General features: G+C 45.5%; 1 protein-coding gene across 3 annotated transcripts in view; it reads left to right on the forward strand.

Moving 5' to 3' along the window:
* MN1 (MN1 proto-oncogene, transcriptional regulator) overlaps nucleotides 1-12221 on the forward strand; it is a 114634-nt gene that overhangs the window by 13720 nt on the left and 88693 nt on the right. Inside the window, exon 2 of one of the 3 annotated variants that reach the window (XM_064466762.1) lies at nucleotides 3125-3212. The exons of the other annotated variants lie outside the window; for them this stretch is intronic. Coding sequence (XP_064322832.1) covers nucleotides 3125-3135 — 11 coding nt within the window. The 3' untranslated portion in view covers nucleotides 3136-3212. Of the gene's footprint in view, nucleotides 1-3124; nucleotides 3213-12221 lie in introns of those variants that run through there. 3 annotated transcript variants of the gene reach the window in all.

Genomic DNA, 12221 nt, shown 5'->3' on the forward strand with positions numbered 1-12221 from the left:
TGCCGTTGCTCTAGAGGCAGAGGCAAAAATAGGACTGTTTCAAGTATAATTAAAAATCTCACACTAGCTATTCTGAGATAGGCGCTTCACCAAAAAAAGAGAGACTAGCAAAAGATTTCTTCATTCTGGCTCTTTTTTATTATTATTACTTGCCATCAGTGGGAAGTTTCGTACCATCGTCTGTTAATTCGTTGTGCTGTCTGCAAAACGGGTATGAATTGACATGGCTCTAGAACTGCACTGGGGTTCTGGGGCAACTGTCCCAGGAAAAGCTACAGGGAGTTTGGGGGTTACTTATTCATCCTTACTTTTAAACTTTGCGCATGCAAAGTAGTATTATATATTCCTCGATAAAGTGATTTGTCCTGTAGCTGAATCCAGTTAGTACACTGCATCCTGGTTTTACCTACTTTAGCTGAGGTGCTTAGGGGAATTGCAGAAACGAGTTTGCTGCTCGCACCCGTACGTCGTCTTGGGTGCTCGGTGTTCCCGGGGGGGTGCCCTAGTCCCGGCTCCGCCAGCCCTCCCGAACGCGCGGCTGGATGCCTGGCTGCTGGTGTGGTGTGCGAGTCTGGCTGCTATGGGCTGGCAAACACCGCTTTGGAAATGTGGGGTTTTTAACAAAGCAAATGAAGTTTTACTCCAAATAATTGCCCAAATGCTCCTGTATTTTGTGTAGCTTTTTCTAGAGTGGTTTATACCAATGCTGCTGAAGTATTTTGGTTACAGATAAGAATAGATTAAAAATCTCTTCCTTGCACCAGACAAGAGTGAGCTTCAGGAGCTGGAAAAACATGCAGTTGGAGAGATCGTGATACAATTACGTTTTTATGTCTACCTATTAAGCGTAATGAAGGGTTGGTTGCTGGCCTTAAATTTGGAAAGAGCTTACTGTAAAGCTTAAAACAGAAGTAGATTCCTGTAATTACTGCTTTGCAGTGAGGAGTACAGCTAGGTAAAGGCAATAAAAACTATTCATTGTCCAATTGTATTTCTGTAACTGCTACACTTTCAAACTTCTGTTTGAAAGATAAAATTTTTTGTTGTATTAATTTACAGAAGTAAGCTAATAAAAGTTGACAGGAAAAAAAAAAAGAGGTGAAGAATGTCAAATGAACGATGCTTAGAAAATACACAGCTTTAACTTCTTTTGTGAGCCCTGCTACATTCCTGGGAGAGTCAGTTGTTTATTAAATACAAAGCCAGTATACTATTTAGGTTTGTCTTTACTTGAGTTTGAGATATTTGATGATAAAATTTAGAATTTTATAAACTTTTCTGCTTGCCTTTATTTGTACTAGATCAAGCAAACCTGGTAAGACATGGTTCAGTCAGTTCTGAGTCTGCTTTTGCTTTTAATTGACTTTATTCTTATTGCATGGTGGCACTGTATCAGGAAAACTTGGATCATAGTGTCAATTGTTTGAAATTATTGTTTAGATTATATTCAGTTTCAAATGGTGTGAAACTATCTGTGGTGAGAAATGAGCATTTGTTTATGATGATAAAAATAGTTTTTCATAGCCTACATATTTTTTTTTCACTGTAATAGTAACTGTTATAACTCAGAATATCCCTGTGTGGTTTTTCAAAGTGATAATGCAGCACCATTTTGCTCTTTGTATGTGTTTGGGACTGTGTACTGCATTGAAGAGGAGCTCTTTCTGCTTCACACAAGGAAGAAGAGGGGGAAGACCTAACATTTTCTTGTCCCTTAGGAAATATATCTGGAACACATGGTTTTTCCTCTCCCCCTCAAAAATTTGGCTTACATCTTTTAAGATGGAGGGTTTTTTCCATTCCTTTTCTACCGTCTTCTAAGCTGTGCTCTACTTGCCTTCTCCTTTTTGTGGAGCTTCTCTTGGAATCTGCTTTAAGGGGTTATATTTGAATTGTTTCTGAAGGCTGCTCCTGCCTTCCTCAGTGGTCGGGCCCAAATAGAAATGTGAAAAGTTCTCATTACTGAGCTGTAAAAGCATACTGTAAATGGGTTATGCAGAAAGAACCGTTTAGATAAAAATGCAATTTTTCCCTTCCACATACACTGCTAAGAATTAATAGCATATTCTACCTAAATGGGTACCTCTATATATTATATTTTCCCCTTAGTGAAATTCTTTCCAAAACAGGGGTGTTTCATTTAAAATTTTAGAGCAAAATTGATCTGTCTTTATCCTCAGTTCTTCCTCCCTTTTAGTTAAATCTCGCTGGAATGACTGCTGTGGGCTCTCTGGGTACTTTATGGAAAATAGATGTTGGGTTCAAAGGTCGGTGCCACAATTTGACTCTCCATCCCTTCGCAGGGTGTAAGTCACGGGGCACTTCTTATCCGTCTGATTTCACATCTGGATTTGTGCTTTCTGACAGGGTGGTATGTGGTGGCACGCCAGCTGTGCTCTTAATGGCTCTGCTTCTTGGCCTGTGGCCACCACACAACGGAGGTGCACATGTGTCACTTACCAGGTCATTTTTGCCAGAAGTACTCCAGAAGGCAGAATGGCCAACCCAGGGTTACGCGGCCGCGTCGTGGCCCCTGCCTGCGTCACCCGGGCGCGGGTTCATTGTTGCGGACCGGGAGCAGCGGTGGTGACCCTAGCAGCATCACGCAGCTGCTTGTGAAAACACACAGGCGTTATCTTTATTCTGTCCCTTTTCTCCAGAATGTAAATAAATGCCTATTTAAAAAAACAGAAGGAGGAATCCTCTGTGGTGGCAGGGGAACCGAAGCAGAGAAGCACCCTGGAAGACTTGGTTGCCGGAGGACCCGCGCGGGGTGGCTCTCAGGAGCTCGGCACGGCCCCTGGCACGGGGAGGAGCGCTGCCGCCGCCCTGGTGCCAAGCTGAGCGGTGGGACACATCCCAGGGTGCTTTTGGCAGGGGAGAGGGGCGAGAGCTGCATGTCCCTGGGGGGCTTAGACCCCATAGGATGCAGCGCACAGCTGGACCTAACTTTGTGGACGGTGACGTCCGTCTGTCTGCAGTGTTGGTGTTGCCTTGCTGTTTTCCTTTTGGAGCAATCATACCTCAAACAGGCCCCGGTGTGTGGCTGGCGCGGGCTCCGTGTGGCTGTGGGTCATTAGCTCGTGCATGTGAGAGCCAAGGTGTTTTTTCTTCCCCCTGGCAGCCTCTCCCTGACGAGCAGGAGCGGCTCCGGTAGCAGTGAGTGATGCTGGTCCTTCCCTGGGCGCAGGCATTTGTGAGACAGGCGAGCTTACTGGGTTATCACAGCCTTTCCAGCGAGTGTGCTGTAGTCATAAACAACCAGTCCTGGGCAGCAGAAAACCAAAGCACTTATTCATGCTTTTATTGAAAAGGGTTTTAATATAACGGTAAGACCAAAACTGTACTGTAGGAATAGGGCTAATAGAAAGACTCCTGCTTTAAGCAGCTATTCACTGCTGAGTTGCAATGGGGAAAATGCTTTTATTAAATAAATTGTTTGGTGTTTTCATAATAGTAAAATTGTTCCAATGTATAAGCAGTACTTGTTACAATGGAGACGTGGACAGGAGTTGATACAACTCAAAGTCTCCATATTCAAAATAAAAATTACTTTGGCAGTAACGCTGAGCAGTCTTTTGCATCATTTTTGTGACAAATTACTCTTCCAGGGACTCTGTGCTTGGGATATCCCCCAAAACTTGAAATACAGGAAAAACATAAGGCCTTATTTTCTCAAAGCAGTTCTGATGCCTGTAAAAGCACTCTGGGGCTCGTCTCTGTAATACTGTCTGCAAATGTCTTTTTTGGACACCTTAGTTGAAACCAAAATGTAGCTGGGCTATTGCAGACATCCTGCATTGGGGTTTTAACGGCTTTTTTTACCCAGAGGTTGCTTCCCTGCCTGTGTTCGGAGGGTCTGCTCCTGCACAACTGCCCAACTGCAGCCAGAGAAAGTACTGCTGCTGCCGTAAGCATCATGTGAGCACGGTCAAATACAGAAGGCGGCAGTGTTTGTGATAGCCCACATGCGTTTGTTTGGAAAGTTGGGGAAGAATTGCCAAATAAACGCTCTTGAAAATCACCTTGCGCACCGTCACCTGGGTGATGTAGTGCCTGGACAAGCAGGTGCCCAATTCCTCCTGCGCGCATGGCGCAGGCAGGAGAGCGAGGTTCGGGCCGGGGCAGAGGCAGCTCGTGTTCTGACAAACTTTTTCCTTCTGGGAGGACAGCAGTGCTCCATTCAGGACCAGCATCTTTTTCAAACTCGATAGGTAGGCAGTCTGTGTGCGCTGCAGGGCAAGGACAGTCCCACCAGGCACCCTGGCAGTTTGTGTACATTTGTGAATTTCCATTTGGGTTGATACCTTACTTAAGAGACTGTTTGTCTCTTAAGAGCATCTGTTTTTCTTTCTGACTCTTACTCCCAACTAACACTGAACTTAATCGAAATTCTGGTTTTGAAAGGGGTATTTGTAGTCGGTGAGGCTTTGACTACTTACATTCATCTTCTGATAGTCTTCCAATCCAAGAGCAGAAAAATACTATACTCATTAGATGGGTTGCATAATAGCTATTTATTCAGTCACAAAATTTCCCTGTTGTGATTCACTTTTTGTGAATCACGGTAGTTCAGTGAAGATTGCAAGTCACGACATTTACAGCCAAATATGCAATTCCCTGGAAGCAAATGTTGAAAATGTAAATATTTCAGTGTAGTTCTTTGTAACTTGCAAGGTTTGTATTAATGGGACATGGAGTTGCTCTGTAAAATGAAATTAAAAAAAAAAACCCAACACAAAAGTGATTGCTTAAAGTAACTCTGGAAGGCAAACATTTCTGAAGAGTTACAGTCTGCTTTCTCAGTTGTGGTACTTGAAAATGTGCAGTGTAATGTATAGTGTTACACCAAGTGCTATATTTTATTATTACTCTGAAGTGCTCTGCAATCCCGATGAATGCTGAGGCCCCTGCAGGGCAGGACCTCAGGAGACAGAGGTCTCGATGGTCACCTGCCAGGCAGGACACGTCACCGTGCAGAACTGGCCATTCCCCTGCTTTTCAGGTGAAAAGATACTACTAAACCTCGGTGTCTAGGTCTCGTGCAGACGTTTTATTGTTAGGAAATTGAAAACTTGGTGTCTGAGAAGGAAAATGCAATTCAACTAGCCAAACTGTGGGCGGCTCTCAGACTGCTACGTTGGCTGTTTTACGCCCTGGGACAAGAGTGCCTGTCATTAGAAGTGTTTGCTACCCTGTGTGAATGGTTAACCATTCAAAGAGTGCTGCTTGATTCCACTCTAGGTATGAATTACTTATGTGTTGCAATTTTTTTTGGTTGTTAATTTTTCTTTTTTTTTTTTTTTTTTTCCCCTGTTAGTGCTTAGTGTACCTGGCAGGAGTGCTGCATACTGAGTTGTGCGTTTAAGCATTGGTTGCTACAGAAGAATCTTGACTGCCATTGTTTCCATCAAAAAAAACCCTTCTCATCTTAAGTCACTGCTGTTACAATAATTTTCTCTTTGAACATGTCAGGATTTTGTCTTTGATTATATACTGGATTGTCGCTTGTCATTGCATAGTGATTTTTTGGGGGGGGGATAGACAGAGACATTTTTCAGTTCATCACAGTTCATCCCCCATCCCAGTGCTTCTTTAAAAAAGAGACTACATTGAAAACAGGTATTTAAGAATATAGATCTTCAAGAAAATGACTGGGTTTGACTTTTTATTTTCCTAGGAATTTTATAAATCTGATGTCAAATATAGCTTTCGCTTACAATTTGAACTTAGACTTTCAAAATTTCCCTTTCCCCCCTCTTCTTTTTGCTTTCAGTTGCACCAGGAATTACTATTTCAGAGCTCTTCTTCCACTTTTTCATTTGCTGTTTTTGCAACTTACACCACACTGAAAGAATAAACCTCTGTAGTTCTACCATCAGTGTATTCAGCTTTAGACGAGTTTTGGGGAAAAAAAAAAGAGAATGGAAGAGGGAGTTTAGAAAATTAAATAATGCTTATTCTTCTACCAAAAAAAGCATGTGGAAAACTAGATTTTTTCCATTTTGTGCGTTGCTATTCTCTGAAGCTGGGAAGGCTTTAAAAAAGTAGCACTGGAAAAGAGAACGGGGAGATAAGTGAATAAGTAAGCATTAACACTCATTTGTATGGTTACTAAGGAAAAAGAAGGGAGGAAAGGATGAACTCTCATGACTCTTTTAAAAAATATATGTGAAAATTAAAACCCATTTGGAACAATGAGTAGGCTGGTGCTGTGCTAGTGATGCTACTCAGCATCCCTGCTCCTGGCCAGCTCCTGGGCGAGGAGGTGGCCGCGTGGGAGCGGGGAGGCGCAGCTGCCAGCGAGCCCTCCCCGCCGGGTGAAGGTCGGTGGGTCGGCTGGCTGGTTTTTGAGGTGGCTGTCTGACCTCGCGGATGGAGCACCCTGCTGCCAGACCCTCCCTGCCTTGCCCTCTGTTCAGGACTGCTTCAAACCCTTGGCAAGCGCTCACCGAGGCCACCTCCGTTGGAAGCTGGTTTCTGGTTTATATGACATGTACCGTGGTCCGTCTGCTTTCCTGGGCCGGGAGTTTCCGTTGCTTCTGTGATGGGTGCTTGTTGGCGTGTTGCAGTTCTCTGAGCGTGGTGGTGGGATGAAGGCGCCCTGGAAGCGGAGCTCAGCTCCCACTGCTGCTGAGGTGTGGAGGGACGTGCCAGCTTTGTGGCAATTCGTGGCTGATGGCTTGAATTGCGGTGCTTTGCACTAACATGATGTTCACCTTGGATTAAAGGGCAGGGGACCTTCAGAAATGGAAGGTGCCTTGGAAGGTTTTCCAAAGCCTCCCCAAGCGAAGTGAAAGCCAACGGGCAAGAATATTTGCAATTGTCTTGCTCCATGTGTATGTGCAATCTTTTCCATCACTGAGTGATGTCGATGCCACCAGGGTAATGGGAAAACTGTATGAAAACGGGGACTAGAACTGCGTCCAGCACCAAGCAGATTTATCCCCTGCAAAATAGATACTCTGTAAGAATGGCAGGAGACCTGAAGCCCAGATAAGATCTGCAGACCCGTGTATGGTTATGATTACGTGCGTGCCCACTTCCAGCAGGTTGTTGTAAAAACACATTGTTTGATGGGTACATTGCTTCAGATGGTTAAGTATGACTAAATCAAAGATACCCTCTCAGTGGGGTTTGCCTGCATGGTTTCATATGATGGAAGACTGCCATAGAGTTTGTAAATCCTGGCTGTGATTTTAAACAGGCACTATCTGCCCTTTTGTTTTGTAAGGAAAAGAGCTAAAAAGGACTCGCTGTAGCTTTAAACTTGAAGATCCTCAAAACCTCCCTGGGATATAGAAGGGGGAAGGGACCCTTTCAGGATTAATTAAACAGAGATGTCTTGCTGTAGACTTCAGGGTTTACTGATAAACGCCAGCCCCTCACCCGTGTCTGGTGGTGGCTGCTATTATTTAATCAGGGCTATTACAAGGAATCTGAGAAATCTTCCCTTTCTCCTCCTCTGTCTTCCATTTATCTGTCCTCCCAACCTGTTTGTTTGTGTACGGTTAAGTTTTCCATGCAGGGAGAAGCAGAGTGGAAATGTCAGAGGGCAGGCAGGGAGCAGGCAGCCCAGCTCCTGCAGCCTTTGACTTTCTGAGAAACCGGAGATATGTTTGTTCCAGGCGAGATTAACTCTTTCAGCACAGCTGCCTTCTGCGCAAGACGACCTAGAGGACTGGAGGCAAGGTGGGTACATTAAGACACTGAGTTCAGTCTCTGTTCATGCATATATCCTTGCGGTCCCGTTGGGTGATGGGTGCTCCTGCTGTCATTTCACCCTCTTATCTGAGCCCAGCAGGCCCAACGTTTCATCTGCCTTGGCAGCTGCGCAGCTGGAGGATGAGGCTGCGTGGATGCAAACCCCTGAGAAGAAGAGAGGATAGCATAATTTGTTGCAATGCTGTTATGGATACCTGTATTTCTCTGTGCGTTTTCCAGTAAACAAAGTGTTCATCCGTGCTTTTGAGCAGAGGCGTGACTCGGGGTTTGCCAATCAGAAGATAGTTAAAGGCCAGTCTGAATGCCCTTGCCTTCAGAATAACCAGTTTTAATGTTGGGCCAATGGACTCAGTGTCTCACAGGCTTTACAATGTGTGTAGTGCGGTGTTTTACATGTGCAGCAGCCCTGGCCGATGGCGAAGTGAGAGCTGGGGGTCGATCAGCGTTTTGGTTATGCGACTCGAGCCATACTACGTGCATCTTGCCCCGCCTGTGTGAATGAAATGTGTGTCTCGGTGGTGGGCTGGAGGATTTTGGTTGTGTGGTGCCACCTCTGCATTCGTGCTGTGGTAGTGAAGCGGGTGCTGAAGAGCCAAGTCTTGCCTCGTTTGACAAGAGCTCATAGTGCTAACAGTGCCCCGCTTGAGACAGATGCAGGTGGAGATTACAAGGTAGTCCTTACGCTGTCACACGGTAGCTTCTTTGTATTTGACTTTATTTCGCTAGCGAGGTGTTTGTGTGGAACTTGCACGTGTGGAGCTACTGGGCCTCTCTGCAGGGGCAGGATGGGTGGGGGACACGAGGTGGCAGTCACCCCCGTGAGTGTCAGGGTTCTGTTTGCAAAGTCTTTCACAAAGGGGTCTCAGTCTCACTGCTTTGTTTCTGATTTTATGGACATGTCTGTAAGCTTTAAAGGTTACATGTGCATGGGAAGGTTATTCAGCTGTTGCCTCATCAGCTCACCCCCCCAGCATTATTCTGTGCTACAAAACCGCTTTGTATAGGGGTGATGAATGTGCCACAGCACATTTTTCTGTCATAACTTACGTGAGTTAAGGAATGGTGTCATCTGTGTCCGGAAGGACGAGGCCATTTGCACCAGTGTTCCCCTCCGACGGGCCCTGCCGCATCGAGAGCCGGGTGGGACAAGGGGCCGAGTGCACTGCCTGTCGCCCCTCGTGCTGTGCCCCGCAGGGCTGGGGCTCGGGGGCAGGCGAGGAACTCCCTGCCTTCCCTGTGCGCTCTGTGCTCCTCTTGCTTACTGCTATGTGCATGCGGTATTGACGTTAAACTTACCTTCCTCCACTGCTCCCTGTTAACTTGGCTGGTGGAAAGTGGCACAGCCAAAGAGAGCATCGCGGCCTCTGGAGACCTTTCTGCTAGGAGCTGGGTGATCAAAGGGACCTGCCCCTCTGGTAGGACGGTCTGTGCTTCTCCATTGACTGAATCTAAACCAGGTTAAGAGCCGTTGTCACAGACAGCTGTAGTTGCCTGTGGGACAGGAATGAACTCCCATCTCTCGTGGGCTGCTCCATGCAGAGTCCTCCCCGCAGCGAGGTCCCCAGGGACACGCTGTGCTTCCGTGTGCCGGCACTTTGGTGCTCCAGCGCTGCACAGCCCCGTGCCCGCTCCCCGCTCCCCTCTCCTTGCCAGGGACCGCTGACCTCTGGGCGTCCCTCCCCGAGTGCCGTAGGGCAGAGCCCGCCCAGCTCCCAGCAGAGCGGGGTGAGCTAATTGTTGGCCATTTTTTAATTTTCCAGGGATATTGAAATTGTTGTGGGTCAAAAATCATGTGAGCATATGGCTAGAAAGGGAACTCAGGCCGATATTTCAGCTTTGGGTTTGAAGATGCGACTGTCCATCCTGTGTTGTGCTGGCCCATTTTGTTCATTTACTGGCCTGTGAAACTTTAGAGTTAATTTTTCGTTGAAGCTGTGAAAGTCTCTACCCGTGACTTTCGTGCTTGAGCAGCTGTTTGCTCCTGATTCGTTGCTATTCTGAGAATTTCATGAAGACTTTCCACAGTGATGTGACAATTGGAAGAAAAAGAAAAGCTTATATTTTTCTCATCCTAATAGTGGCACTTACAGACGTACTAACGAAAGCCAGGTTTTTTTGTGTGTGTGCTTTTTTTTAAGGTGAATTTCCTTTGCTGCCATTCCTCCTTCACGTGGTTGTGTATTTCTTCTATCTGATGATTTTTTTGCATTTCCTTCAGAGAGATTTAATTTTAAAACATGCTGTTCAAACAAACCCTGGTGCTCCATAAGATTTATGACCCCCAGCTGAATCACCACACCATTTTGCTGCTTTATGGGATGTTTCTGAATACACCAAATCCATTATTTGGCAACAACTTTTCCATCTCTTCTTGTAGCCAAGATAAAATTTTGGGTATACCAGAATCTGGCATTTTTCTATAACAGAAATGACCAAGGAAGAATTTACCCAGAAACTGCATTTTGGCTTGATAACATCAGATATCAGTCTGATTTGCAAACACTTAAATGTTTTCCAGCAGAGATTTTGTCCCTTTAACAAACTCAGGCTTCCTGACAATTCTGCTTTTTTAAGTTACTTTTCATAGACTCTGTAGAAATTGTCCATGAATTACCAGGAATTTGCAAACCATGATTTGAAAACCATGTTTCTGGGGTATCACACCTCTGCCTTCTGTGTGCCTTGGTCAGAGCGGGCTGAGGGGTGTCCGTCTCTGAACCGCATCTCTGCAGGTGCTTTGGTGAGACCCAGCTTTGTCCTGGGGTCTCTGCTCTGGCTTTTTTCTTACTCTGTGAGCGGTGAAATTGTTTGAGCTCCTTTTGATTTTGGGGAGGCTGGTCCCTTAGTATCAGCCAGTACTTCTGAGACACCAAACTTCAGTTGGAGGTATCCTAAAGAGTAATGGGATGTATTTCAAGGTAATGCTACAAATAAGAGATAAGACTTAAAGATCCTGGATGCTGTTTATTCTCACTTACTGATAAACTCCAGGTGTATTTTCACAAATATCCTTGAACTCGTGGTTTAACCCAGAGCATTAATGTACATGATCACCATTTCTTGGTGTGCAAGAGCCTCAGATGTGTGAGGCCCCTGGGAGAGATTGACTTTGCCTGTGGCAGTTTTGTATTATGGTCTCTCGTAATCGTGAGTTATAGATCGGGCAGAGGCACCTGCAGGAGCTGCAGGCAGAACTGGGGAGGAGATGGGAGGGACTGAGGGATGGGCAGCCGGAGGACCCTCGATCCCTGGCCCTGGCAGTCAAGCTGGATGCAGATGTGGCTTTGGGATATGAGGACATGGCTCCTCTTGACTTCTTTGGGAGCAAGGTGACTAAACATATAAAAGTCTTTGGCCAGCTGTGTCCAAGCCTTTGCCTCACAAGACACTGATAATATTTCAGAGACAAATTCCCTTTTTTATGCTTGGCTAACAAGTACTCATTCCTGAAACTAAGCAACCACAAACAAAGTTCTTTGAAGGGAATCTTCTTCTTTCATTCTGTTTTCATTTCATTTAAGGAAAATAGATATTTCCATGTATAATATGTAGGGCTTAAATATCCTACTTATTGTTATAACTTCTATTTTTTCCCTGGCAATTATGTAGAAGCTCTTGCACAAATCTGACGAGAGAAAGCTGGAATTCACATGTTTCCTCCTCTGTTGCGCTCTGTGCATAATCACCATCTATTCATTGCTTTACAAACTCCATTAATACACCCACTTCCCTTGCCAGTGTGAGTGGGCATTTTTGTGCTATTCTTGGAGGCCTGCTCTGTGCATTGAAACTCACATTAGGCTGAAGGTGAAATTGGTACTTTTGACCTTAAGAAGAAATGAATGACAGCAAAGCTTACTAAAATGATGCAACGGGTTATAGAATGAATCGACTGGTCAAGTAAATGTTGTTCTTTTGGGCACCATCCCCTGGCAAAGAGTCAGGCTGGTGGTGGTGGTGCAGCCAGGTCGGGCCAGCTCAAGCCATTTTTCAGTATTTAACACGCATTAAAAGGTTCTGTCATAATGGAGAAAAAACCAACTCAGGGATCGATCAAACCCCGTAGGCCAGGACTCTGTCTGAAGGCAGTCGGACGCTGTTGGGGGCTGACAGCAAGCTCTCAGGAGCGTGGACCAGTAGTGGCCACTTGTGCGGTGCCCGCGGGAGAGGGCAGTGAGGTGATCCCGTGCAGGGAAATGGCAGGCGTTAGTCACTGTTAATCGGCTTAGCTCCTTGTTAAATGTCAAGGTGGCAATTTAATGCAGAACATTTAAGTAGTGTGTTTTTTTCAATTTTGGCCTGTCCTGAAATAATACTAGACCATGCCCAGGAACTGGTTTTAGTTAAATGAGGGCATACTGAACAATTTCGTATGACTACTTGCAGGGAGAAAATTCCGCTTTGGATTTTATGAAAAACCTTTTATTTGCTCGCACATTCTGGCTGTCGAGAGATGGATTTCACATGGGCCGGAGTTGTGCATAAAGCTGCCTTGT

The sequence above is a fragment of the Phalacrocorax carbo genome, chromosome 15, assembly GCF_963921805.1.
Source record: "Phalacrocorax carbo chromosome 15, bPhaCar2.1, whole genome shotgun sequence".
In the NCBI taxonomy this organism is placed as follows: Eukaryota; Metazoa; Chordata; class Aves; order Suliformes; family Phalacrocoracidae; genus Phalacrocorax; species Phalacrocorax carbo.